Below are 12,085 nucleotides of genomic sequence, written 5' to 3' on the forward strand. Positions count from 1 at the left end.
AGCTAGCTTCCGACTATAACAGATAGATTTACAGGGACATAATTTGTCAATATAATATCAGTTAATCAAAATTAACATGACAAATACAAATACTTTAGAAAACAACTTAACGGTTTTCGACGGGAACTTGAGACATCAAGCTAACATTAGCTAGCCAGCATTAGCCAAAACAATGTAAAGACTGTTAACATTTGTTTCATTAAACAGTCATTTAACTAACTATATCTCCATAAACCACGTTAAAACACCAAAGCTCATACGTACCCGCTCGCAGTAACATTTGTCGTTTTCACTCATGTTTTGTGACAGTAAACGTTTCAAAAACAACAGATTTTTTTGTCTGCTGCTAGCCAGCTAACCTATATACCTACAGTGTGTGTATGTATGTGTGCGCGTGTGTGTCCCTCACTCAGGCCTGTTGCCATGGGATACGTGCCATACCGCGGCCACCTGACCATAATAAACCTTTATGTTTCTCATTCACAAGCTCTTAAGACTACGTCTGACGATTATCTTCTAATTAATCCGATTATCTGCTTTATCCAATTATCCTATTTTCCTCGATTAATCGATTAGTCGTTTGATCCAGAAAATGGTGAAAAACGTTGATCTCTGTTTTCTCTGAAGCCCAACATGACGTCATCAAATGATAACAGTCAACAACCCAAAGATGTTCAGTTTACTATCATGTAAGACTAAATAAAACAGAAAACATTCACATTTGAGAAGCTGGAATCAGAGAGTTCAGACAGTTTTTTTCTTTAAAATAAAAAACATTAATTGATTAATTTTATTTCCATCAACTAATCTATTTGTTTGATTAATTTGATTAATTGTCTAGTCATTGCAGCTGTCTACTCGCTTTAAACCAAGAGAAAGCAATTGAAGTTATAGTTAGCAAGCCGTTCTACTAGAAATTACACCTTCATATTAATCACAAAAACAAATGACTTTGGTAAAAAAAAACAAAAAAAAACAAGTACAATTATACTACAATAATTAAAACAAAAAAAAGCAAAAAAACTGAGAATAGAGACCAAAGATAGGACATAAAATGCAATAAAAATGTCAACAAGTAATTTAATTTTACAAATCAAATAAATACTGCTAGGAAACATCAAATTATACCAATGCAAGTATTTGATTTTGGCTCACATTGTAATTGAGAACAGATGTCATGTCCAGCTACCATCTTTGTTTGGATTTAGAAAAGGACAAACAAGGCAAAAGGAGTAAAAATCTTTGTTATGCCACTTATCAAATAGTAGCCTATGATATAATTTTAGAAATCATTTAACTAGTGTTCTCATTGATATTCATCAAGTCAGATCATTTAGTTTTATTTGTTAAAAGATGTCTGTCCACTATTGATCATTGTTTTATGATTTCTTGCTTTCACCTTGAAGCCAATAAGACTATCTTTTGGAAGAGAAAAGATTTTTCACACCTTATGGGAACTAGAAATGAAAGCATCTAACACCATACCACTGTGTTAACTGTTTGTTGCTGCTATCTTTTCCAGCACTTCTCTGCATTTTGTTTGTCTTCCACCGCAGCTAAACCTAAAAACAGTAAAGAGCAGAAAATAACACTCAGACACACGTGGATAAGGAGAAGGTAATGGCTGTTAATTCCAGTGTGGAGCACTCCTTAGCAGCTAGTTGATTCTCACTGGATGATCACTTGTATTTTTTTTCACCCTACATGAAAAAAGCAGCCCTCTCATTCAAGTGGAAGGAGAAAATGAAGAACCTCAGAGGCCAGTGGTGCAAAAAAAACTGTTTTATTTGACTTGTCTCTTTAGAAGCTGCTGACACAGGGTTTCATGGCAGTGGAGTGTATTTCATGAAAAAGGGGAAGTCCAGTGGGAAAGGTCAAGAATAAATTACATTTTTTTAATTAACCCCCAGTTCTAATCAATATTCATTCAGTAATACTGTGTATTCCAGCTGAAAGTAACATCATAAAATCCATATAATAGCTGATTTGTAGCCCATCTCTGTAAGACACAGTTTAATCTATCACATTAAAGATGTGTTAAAACAGACCCTTTAATTTTCTTTATTTAAAGTGGGCAGAAGCTGAGAAGTAGAAAATAGAAAAAAAAAATTCTGAGATTGGAGGCAGGGATTTAATTGTCAGCTGCAGGCATGTAAAACTAGTCAGTGGCTTCATCACAGTGCTAATTTTAGTTACATTACAGAAATGCTGCTTTAAACTATTGCTTGGCAGAAGAGAAAATGACAGAAGAGGAGAAGGTACATCTGGATCTAATTACTCGTTGGCACCTATAATGGAGTGTAGAGAGAAAATTCGGTCAGTCGTTTTGAATTAAAGAAAGATTTTTTGATGTATGTGGTAGTTCACTTACCGCAGTTATACAGGACATTTATTTTATGAAGATCTAGAGCACTCGGTCCATCTCGCTGGCCAATGGGAATGTAGGGATCTGGTTTGGGGATTATTGTTGGTCCACCGTCTTCAGAGAAGGCATACCTGTATCAAAAATATATAAAGTATATGGTATAGTAACATCCCAGCAAAACACAAACTATGATTATATGTTACCTGACAAAGCAGCTCACCTTCCATAATGCATGACAGAGCTGTAGTCATATGGGCTGTTGAGATTGTTTGTCACCTGTTTTCTGAAGTTACTTATATAGTCTGTCAAAACACCAAAATTAGAAGACAGGTGTGAAATTATTAATCTAAGAAAAGACTCATTTGGTTAAAAAGCTGGTTAACTGAATGCAAGCGATAAAATTATTTAACCTAACCTGGCATGATGTTTTTCCATACAATTGTGACGTAGTGGTCTCGATCTGAGCGGGACTGTTCATGTACGAAGCCGAGAGCGTGCATGAACTCATGGGAAGCCACTCCTGACCACATGCACCCAGGAGTCTGCAGTGACAGGGTCTGGCTTCCTCCGGTCTGCCCAAGGAATGACCAGCAGCTTTGAGCAAAACAGAAATAATCCAATTAATTAAATTCAAGTTACAACAGTGACAAAACCACCACACAAGACTCATGCATATAAATCAAGGCAGGTATTACAAGTGAAACCCTTTTACAGGAGTCGTGCTTACCCATATCTAGGCTGAATATCGAGGAAGCTGGTCTCATGGGTGCGTGGAACAAATTTAATGCATGTTCCCGAGGAAATGTCTTGCATCCCAGTTTCTATGGTGATTCTGTCCATGTCGTCTGTTGTACAAAAACAATCGACAGCTGAATTAAACAAAACAGATGTGAACTGTCAGCATGTTTATAACTGTAAATCAGCAGATTCTGACCATATAGTGGAGAGACGATGTAGGGAACATAAACAAATCCGTCAACTGATTTAGGCCACAGACAGGCACTGCCAGGGCAGGATATAGCACTCCGTACATACGAGCTGGCAATATCGCCATCTCTGAATGACAGTCCTCGGGGGGCTCGCAGTCCTGATGAGAAAAAAAAAACATTTAATTGAGTTCAGGATATAGTAATTATCTTTAATTAGTACCATTCTGTATCATTTACATCTTACTTACTGCTATTGACTTCCAGGATTTGGTCCATTGCATTCATTTCATCATGATCTGTAATTTCATCTGAATGTAAATCAAAGAGAGAAAGATTTTTAATAGTCATCCCCTGGTCTCCAAAATCAGCAAGAGTATCATTTATTACATGTGTGATAAAATGTATAAAAATAGTAACTTAATTTCTCCAAGAGCCCACCTGAGTATTTCCTTCTCAACCTCACTTTCCCCTCATGTACTCCAGTTGAATTCTGCAATACAAGGGTGCATTATATTATATTTTGGCTGCAAAGCATGACAAGGCTAAAAGGGGTATTTGCTCTAAAATTATTTTTCTTGGTACTGACCTTAACAGGTAGAGCGTACGCCTGGGTCAGCAAGCCAAACAAAACACACAGAAGCATCACGGTAGAATGCATTGTTGTGGTTCAGACTGAGGTTCAGCCCGCAGTCTTCCAACACAAGAGCTCAATGAACTCCTCACCTCCAACGAATCTATATACCCACTTCTCCTCCTGTGCTCTGTACTGATTGGGCACATATTCTGTGATGAAGCATGATTAAGACCCCTCATCATCCAGTGTATGTAATTAACTCAAGTCCACTGCTGATCCGTAACAGGTGGTCCCGACGCTGACCTTCACTTGTGCCCTGTACTTATCGCATGTTAAGATTCAGCACTTTCAGAAATGAGACACTTAAAGGTGTTTTGCTGTTGGATTGCTACAACCCAGCAGTTGCTATCAGGAGAATGAATAACCGTCCACCCAGTGCAACAGACCATCAATTTGTGTTTGACTGAGCTGGCAACCAGTGATTTTGTGATAAACTATCGGCTGATAACTATGCTGACAACAACCATTTTGTCACATAGGTAAATATATAAAAACAAAAACCTATCCTTCTCCAAATATCATTTCTATTTTTATCAGGGGGCCAATTTGAAGGGTGTTGACTGAGGGAAGAATCCCAGTGTTAGCAGTTTATGAATACTTGTCTCCATGGTTACTGCAGCACCGTTGGTACTATAACATGTAGATATCTGAGCTGAGGGCACAAGGATGGATACTTAATCAAGTTTCTTCAGTTTTCCTTCACATTAACCCTGCTTTAAATATGTATGCAAGCATGCACGCAAGTAGGATTATATCTTCTTCACATTTAAGTCATCTCTTACTGATTTATGAGATGACTTATGCTGTAGATATTGGGTGGACAATTGACAACTTTAAACCAAGCTATCTAGTGTTTCAACTCCTTTATTCTCTTTACTACAAACAAAGTGCACACCTGCTGAGTTTGTCTCATGAGACACTTCTTATTTAAACACTCAAGATTGAATGCACACAGGGGAGATACCGGTAGAAAGCTTGAATCAATCTTTATTGTAACTGTTTCCATGATTTAATATCATTTTGTTGGATTAGCTTTGAGAACACTCCTGTTTCACCTCAGTTCAGTTTCAGTACTCGTCTTTGTCACCTGAGGAGAGAGACAGAATGAAATCAGGAGGGTCATCTTTAGTATTATTTGCTTATTCAAGAGTATATTTTGCAGTCTGACAAATCAAAAAAAAAGTCACTAGTTCTTAAATAATTACTGTATGTTATTTCAGGATATTTGGTACCAACCACACTTATAAAGCCTGTTGATTTTCAGCTTATCAATGTGGCTGAGAGACGATGCTTGGCCCAACTTTATGTCTTTGCTGTTCTTAGGAACGATGGTTGGCTCCCCATCCTGAGAGTAGGCATACCTAAACATATTCATATTACATATTACAATATGATACATTAAACACATTATAAGATATCTAGCGATCTACATCAAATTATTACTTACATCCCAAAGTGCAGGATTGAGCCATAGTCATATGGTAGGTTCAAATTGTCAGTCTTGAATTTCTCAAAGTTCCTCAAGCGATCTGTTGGAAATTGGAAAATATTTTATATTTATTATTTGTCTGCATACATTTTCATTGTTGTTGTTTGTTTACAACATAAAGCATCTCTCATCTTTGTTTTGAAACCTGCTATAGAAATACAGTTAATTATAAATATTCTTTAATTTTCCATTCGTGGAGATCTCACTCTCCAATGCCACCCCCCTTCCCGCCCCTTTGAAATTACCCCTCCAAATGTTTGGCCACATGATGGTGACATAGTTGTCCCGGTCGAAGCGCGACTGCTCATGCACAAAGCCCAGGGCATGCATGAACTCGTGGGAAATCACTCCAATTCTGAAGCAGCTGGGGCTCTGGAGAGACACAGTCTGTCTTCCACCACGTGAACCAAGGTAGGACCAACACCTGGATTAACATGCACGCATAGACACAGCACATATGATTAGAATAACTTCATGATTGGGAGGAAAGCAAAATGGCAACTGACTTAACAACACTCCCTGAAGTTAATGATTTATCCATTTCAATTGTACTTGTTTTTCTAAAATCTGCTGCTACTCAAACTGAAATGAAAATAAAGACAATTCCATGTCCCTCCAACTATCCAAACAAGCCACATTTGAAATCAGGTCTATTACAAGATGCAATCAAACTCTCCAAGCAAAAGCTCTCACCCGGACTTTTGCTGGATGTCGATGTAGTCTCGCTGGTGAGTCCGGGGAACAAACCGCACACAGGTATCTTTCTCTATGTTCTCCATTCCTTTCTTTATCATCTTTGTCTCCATCTCAGCTGTTCGTTTGTTTAAACAGAATACACAGGGCACATAGAGTCTATAAATAATCGAATAACACAATGGTGAATCTCAAAAAGTATCAGACTGTAAAGAACATACAGTATTCAGGTGACATTCTGTATGCAATGTAGACATGTCCATCCACAGACTTAGACCAGAGGCAGGTGCGTGCAAAGCAGACTTTGGAGCGCCTTCCAGAAGACACGGCGATGTCTCCCTCTCTGAGACTGGTAGTGCCGTCTATGATTCGTGAGGCTAAGACAGAAATCAGGGGAAATTTAATTGTTCTAGACAGAGCAACAGGACCTAATTTGTTACAGTATGTTGTGGAAGCTGCAAAAGAATTAAATCAAGCAAAAAAAACGTGCACAAATTACCTTGGAACTCATTAGCTTTAATAATTTCATCCATTGCCGTCCCATCTCCATGCTCTTCATGCTCTTAAAAAGAAGAGGTGTAATACAGTGTGTTTGTTTCTACAAATTGAGTCACAAATTAAATTTTCAAGCAAGTCCAAATTGCATTTACCTTTATAGCCTCTGGGGCCCCATTTTGGGTTGAAAAAAAACTTCTGCAAAAAAGAAACAGAAAGAAGACAGTTGTTTGTTATTCTGTTGAATTTAAAATCACAGTCCCACTTCGCTCCCATGTCTACTTACCTGAGCATGTACGACGGAGAGGCAGGTGGATACCATGCATATGAGGATAATCCGCTCCATCTTTGCCAGTCAGATGTGTCCTCACTGTTGCCATTTTACCTGCACTAACACCTAGCTTTATATGTGTTCCCAATCGCTGTCCTGAGATAATACCCATGATTATCTCTTAAATTACAGAGTTGCTGTTATTTGTTTGTGAGTGAGTTTAATCCCCAAATTAGTTAGATTCTTTCATAAACAACAACTCCTACGGCAAGATAATGTGAGGTCTCACTGTGTGTAATAATAGTTCCAGTTCAATGACTAGCTTTAAATTAAATGGTTTAATGTTTGGCAGAGGTTTAGGGCAATTTAAGGCTTTAGATGTCTTATACACACACCACGAGTGCTGTTTTCATTCTACTGAAGCTCAATTTACGAGCAGTTGACATGTTACGTTGTGCTGATTATTTCAGAATAGTAACTATCGCACAATCTATGCGTTCATACTGTTTTCCAGGTTGTGCAGAAAAAGGAAAAAAATACTACCGCCCGAACAGGGACTTGAACCCTGGACCCTCAGATTAAAAGTCTGATGCTCTACCGACTGAGCTATCCGGGCTCTTCTAAAGTCACCGGAAGGACTCTTTATAAAGCAGAAAACGAGCTTGCCTAAGCACGGCGATAAATCAATAAACCCTGTAAGAGATTTCAATTAAAATAGGATATAATGACCGCTTTTTCTGGACATACACTTGCATATACACAAGCTCACACCAAGGTAAGTTCACGTTAACTTGTAGCTAACTGTTACCTCGTTTAATGTAAGTTAAAGCTAACGTTAGCTTCTTTGTTGTTGGTAGCTCAAGTAACGTTACCTTAATAAAGTTACAAATTAACTAGCAAAATAACATTAATATAAAAACATTGGTATTGCAGCTTGCTTACATTAGAGCTACAGTGTATGTTTGTGTTTGTTTGTTAGCGTTAAGCTAAGTAACGGTGTGTTTACTCTCGTTAATTACAGGAGCGAGTCCAAGAGCTGCAGCATGCTGTCGAAGAAATCACACGGAAACTGGAAGAAGTCCAGCAGGAAAGACTGCGTGCCGAAAAAGAGATAACTAACTGGTACAGTTATTAGTACGGTTCAAGTGTAGTCAACTTAAGTTGGGTAAAATATAGTCACTCAGGTGTAAAACGTGAAAAACTGTTTTGTCACAACGTGTGGGTCTCCTCTGTGACGTCATTGCATACTTGGCAGGCAGGGCACAAAATTAGTACCAGACACCAGCCAAATACTGGTAAAATATGCAAGTGGCTGGTAGATTTGCTTCACTCACAAGCCAATTTGAACATTCACTAGCCATTTGGTCAGTGGACAAAAAAGTTCATTTTGCACCCATATGGCAGATATCAATATTGACTGTCTATGTAAACTCAAGTCTCAAAGGACAGGTTGATAGTTTTTCAAATCTGTCTTAAAAGAACAGTCAGGTGCCCAAATGAACATTGAAACAGGTTTTTCTTGTTCTAATCATTCCTCCTGTTCATACTGGCCATCAGAATATCCCTTCATAAGGCACAAAATCCACAGTCCTCCCTCTGTGCAGAAATGTATTTGAAAGTGTAACTGAAGCTAATATGAAGCTGCAAACACCAAAATTAGTCAAATCAAGTACATATCACTATATACACTATATTTCCACTGCAGCTCAACAGGAAAACACTGTCCGAGGAAACACAGGAATTTAGAGGGAATTTAGAATTATAAGGTTCTACCTGACATTTTTGGGAAAAGATAGTTATTCACATAAAAGCATTCTTTGACAATTTATTAACATTTTGTGTAGGTTTATTCATTTATTTCTGTATTTTTGGCCCTAAAATTTGAGAGAAAAAAAGGTTTGATCTGAAAAGTCCATTTCAAACTTGGTGCTGTAAGGTTCCATCTGCAAAGCACCAATCATGCGGAGGGGGAACCGGAAATGTTGTCCCAGGTGGTAGTTGCGATGGATCTGAGTGGTTTGTTCAAATATTTAAACTTATCAGTCTCGGCATACTGGACTTTGCACTTGGTTTTGAACAATGGTTGCAGAGTGTATGGACTAATGAGCACAGAGGTAAGTAGAAACAGTAGCTATCAGCTACAGCTGCTGTAAAGAATATGCAGAGGCACTGAGAATAGTTGAGGGAGTAAGTAACAAGAGCCAGGTAGCAGGGAGGCAGCAATCCTTGCATTCAGCAGTACCACATGACTCTGTCCTGGTCAAAAAGAAGGCATTTCTTGCATTTTTTCTGAGGTAGTGTGAAGAAGTGGCAAAGAATGGCAGGGGTGTAAATGACATTGACAGTATCAGTTTTACAATCTGAAGGACAGGAGGAAGGTGACAACAAAGGCTAAGGCTTGTTAAAACATTTTAAACAGTGCATAGTTCAGCAAGCAAAAAGAAGAGGGAGGAAAAGTTGAAGAATGAGAATCTCAAACTAGAGCCTAATAATGCAAAAATTTAAAGGACTAGTGTGTAGGATTTAGGGGGATCTATTGACAGAAATGGAACATAATATTCATAAATATGTTTTCATTAGTGTATAATCACCTGAAGATGAGGACTGTGTTTTCATTACCTTAGATTGAGCCCTTCATATCTACAAATAGAGGGGGTCCTCTTCCACAGAGCCCACCATTTTGCACCGCCATGTTTCTACAGTAACCCAGAACGGACAAACCAAACACTCGCTCTAGAGAGGGCCTTTCGTGTGTTTCACAAGTTTTGCGGCCACCAAAGGTTCTCCTACACGCTTGGAAGGGAAGGGTGAGCGGAGGGGTATTCAGATGGATGCAATCTGTGACCTCACCGCTAGATGCCACTAAATCCTACACACTGGACCTTTAAAACAAGCCATTCAGAAAGGGAGAGACACAACATAGATGGGTTCGGGTACCAGATATTTAGCCATCTGGATGATCTGGTACTAGAGGAAATATTAGCATTAATCAATACAATGTGGGAACATGGACATTTGCCAAAGAATGGAAACACTCAATTGTTGTCTCTGTACAGAAATCTGGTAAAACAGCAGATGAACCTGGTTCTTACCACCCAGTTGCACTAAGAGCTGTATTATTTAAAATAATGGTGACAGACAGACTAGTATGTATGTTTTAGAAACAGGGAAATTTCAGTGTGGCTTTAGGGTTGGACCATCGACTCTGGGCTGTGTGAGTGCTAGATTTGGAAGGCTTTGGCAAATAAAGAAACTGTAGTGGGTGTATTTATTGACATTAAGAAGGCATATGATATGTTGTGGATGGAGGGTTTAGTGATAAAGCTGTATGATGCTGGGGTACGAGGCAGGATGCTAAACTGGATCAAGAACTTTTTGAGAGATCGTATTATTCAAATAAGAGTAGGTGGGGCTATATCCTGTGAAGAAAATGTGGCTAATTGGACCCCCCAGGGAAGTGTAATCAGCCCCGTATTGTTTAATGTAATAATCTATGATATTTTTTGTAAAGTTGGAAATGTTTTGGTGTATCATCATTGGCTGATGATGGGGCCGTATGGAAAAGAGGTCTAAATTTAGACCATATTCATAAGCAACTGAAGCAGGCATTGGATAAAGTAGTGACATGGGCAAAGGAATGGGGTTTTAAAATCTCACTTGCAAAGTCTAAGTATGTGGTCTTTGATTTTTAAAAAGACAGCATCACAGCAGGACCTCAGGCTGTATAACAAGCCCATTGAAAGAGTTAAAACATTCAATTTTCTGGGCGTCTGGTTTAAGGAGAGAATGACATGGAGGGTACATGTAGAGAAGACAGTTACAAAGTGTGACAGAGTCATTAATGTCATACGATGTCTGGTAAGATTTGACTGGGGAGCGGATAGAGGAACATTAATGATGATATACAGGGTAGTCATAAGATCTGCAATTGATTATGAGTGTACGGCATATGGGACAGCAGTTTCCTCTGTTTTAAAGACGCTGGATGTGGTGCAGGCTAAAGCACTCAGAATATGTGGCGAGGCTTTTCGAACAACACCTATTAAATGCTCTTTTAATTGAAATGGGGGAAACCACATCAGAGCTGAGAAGGAGCAAATTGTCTCTGAACTACTGGTCTAAGCTACAGAGTTATAGGTTCTTAATACCTGCTAAGCGTTTGTTGGGGGAGTAATGGGAACTTCAGGGAAGGGGTTGAAAAGTAAGGAGGGGGAGTCTAGTAAATTCCATGGGTGAGAGAGCACGGAAGTGGGAGTGAAAGATTTGTCAATGGGCCCGGCAGTGTGCTGGCCACCTGTTCCACCATGGCTTTTGCCAGAACCCGATGTAGACTTTTCCATATTAGATCGAATCAATAAGAAGGATGCAGGTGATCCTGTGACTTTAGTCAGTGACCATCTTAAAAGAAAAATGAGCAGATTACATACAGATTTACACTGATGGCTCCAAGAATCTGAACAATGAAAAAGCTGCAATAGGAATAAGCATTCCGCAATTAAAGATACAACATGGAAAGCGGATATTAATTCATGTGTCAGTCTTCACTACAGAGCTTGTGGCAATCTTGTGGGCACTTTGGGTGGGTTAGCTAGACCAGGAAAGATAATTATATGCTTAAATTCTACTGCAGCACTAATGGCACTGAACGGTGGGAAAAGTGGGGCCAGACCAGATCTAATAGTAGAAAATTTTAAATTGAGTATCTAAGTTGGGGAACACTCTTGGATTTTTCTGGGTCCCAGCTCACGTAGGAGTACAGGGGAATGAAGAAGCTGATAAGGCAGCAAAAAGAGCCGTCAGCTTGAATTAGATCTGGAAGTACTGTATGGAAGGGTTGAGTGTAAGAGCTTAATACAACAAGGAATAGCAAAGTTATGGCAAAAAGGATGGGAGGAGGGAAACAAAGGCAGGTTTTATTTTTCAATACAGCCAACACTGAAACACACTTCAAGTACAAGAATGGGCAGGAGAGACAATATGGTAATAACTAGGCTGAGACTGGGTCACTGTGCACTGAATCATGGGCTGGCACTGGTTGGTAAGCACCCGGATGGAAAATGCATCTGTGGAGAGGCAGAAACTGTGAATCATGCTTTGATGGAATGTACCAACTATCACACACAGAGAGAGAAGCCTCGTGCAAGCAGTGCTGTCAGAAATTGGAGTAACGGATCAGTCATTCAAATCAATACTCATCGCTGAACAATGT

The 12,085-nt window shown here is 39.0% G+C and overlaps 3 protein-coding genes and 1 non-coding gene across 8 annotated transcripts in view; all 4 read right to left on the reverse strand.

Moving 5' to 3' along the window:
* igf2bp2a (insulin-like growth factor 2 mRNA binding protein 2a) overlaps nt 1-600 on the reverse strand; it is a 69,245-nt gene extending 68,645 nt beyond the window's left edge. For all 3 annotated transcript variants that reach the window (XM_067603408.1, XM_067603406.1, XM_067603407.1), the window contains exon 1: nt 265-600. The gene's annotated coding sequence lies outside the window, so the exon portion shown is untranslated. The remainder of the gene's footprint in view (nt 1-264) is intronic.
* A 668-nt stretch (nt 601-1,268) lies between these two features.
* hce2l1 (high choriolytic enzyme 2-like 1) lies at nt 1,269-4,787 on the reverse strand. Its single transcript, XM_067603418.1, has 9 exons — nt 3,881-4,787; nt 3,733-3,784; nt 3,543-3,602; nt 3,300-3,452; nt 3,093-3,210; nt 2,781-2,959; nt 2,586-2,667; nt 2,372-2,496; nt 1,269-2,288 (listed from the first exon to the last, which is right to left on the reverse strand). Exons 1-9 carry the CDS (start codon nt 3,950-3,952, stop codon nt 2,275-2,277), a joined length of 855 nt encoding a protein of 284 aa, XP_067459519.1. The 5' UTR covers nt 3,953-4,787; the 3' UTR covers nt 1,269-2,274.
* Nucleotides 4,788-4,889: 102 nt separating this feature from the next.
* hce2l2 (high choriolytic enzyme 2-like 2) lies at nt 4,890-7,527 on the reverse strand. Of its 3 annotated transcripts, none has more exons than XM_067603415.1 (9): nt 6,892-7,527; nt 6,761-6,803; nt 6,610-6,672; nt 6,332-6,487; nt 6,111-6,228; nt 5,663-5,841; nt 5,376-5,457; nt 5,165-5,289; nt 4,890-5,015 (listed from the first exon to the last, which is right to left on the reverse strand). In XM_067603415.1, the coding sequence occupies exons 1-9, from the start codon at nt 6,949-6,951 to the stop codon at nt 4,996-4,998; spliced, it is 846 nt and encodes a 281-aa protein (XP_067459516.1). In that variant the 5' UTR covers nt 6,952-7,527; the 3' UTR covers nt 4,890-4,995. The 3 variants fall into 3 exon arrangements, with proteins under 3 accessions (XP_067459516.1, XP_067459517.1, XP_067459518.1); XM_067603416.1 differs by having other exon boundaries at nt 5,134-5,289; XM_067603417.1 differs by having other exon boundaries at nt 6,761-6,800; nt 6,888-7,527.
* trnak-uuu (transfer RNA lysine (anticodon UUU)) lies at nt 7,420-7,492 on the reverse strand. Its single transcript has one exon. It is a non-coding gene; the product is annotated as a tRNA-Lys (tRNA).
* Nucleotides 7,528-12,085: the final 4,558 nt, after the last annotated feature.

This window comes from Thunnus thynnus, chromosome 11, assembly GCF_963924715.1.
Source record: "Thunnus thynnus chromosome 11, fThuThy2.1, whole genome shotgun sequence".
Classification (NCBI taxonomy): domain Eukaryota; kingdom Metazoa; phylum Chordata; class Actinopteri; order Scombriformes; family Scombridae; genus Thunnus; species Thunnus thynnus.

Coding starts and splice junctions, on each gene's coding strand:
- hce2l1 (XM_067603418.1), bottom strand. CDS start 3,952: ATGCATTCTACCGTGATGCTTCTGTGTGTTTTGTTTGGCTTGCTGACC. Junction 3,453..3,542: donor AATCCTGGAAGTCAATAGCA/GTAAGTAAGATG, acceptor TTTTCTCATCAG/GACTGCGAGCCCCCCGAGGA. Junction 2,668..2,780: donor ATGGAAAAACATCATGCCAG/GTTAGGTTAAAT, acceptor GTGTTTTGACAG/ACTATATAAGTAACTTCAGA.
- hce2l2 (XM_067603415.1), bottom strand. CDS start 6,951: ATGGAGCGGATTATCCTCATATGCATGGTATCCACCTGCCTCTCCGTC. Junction 5,842..6,110: donor GACATCCAGCAAAAGTCCGG/GTGAGAGCTTTT, acceptor ATGTTAATCCAG/GTGTTGGTCCTACCTTGGTT. Junction 5,016..5,164: donor CAACAGGCTTTATAAGTGTG/GTTGGTACCAAA, acceptor CTCTCTCCTCAG/GTGACAAAGACGAGTACTGA.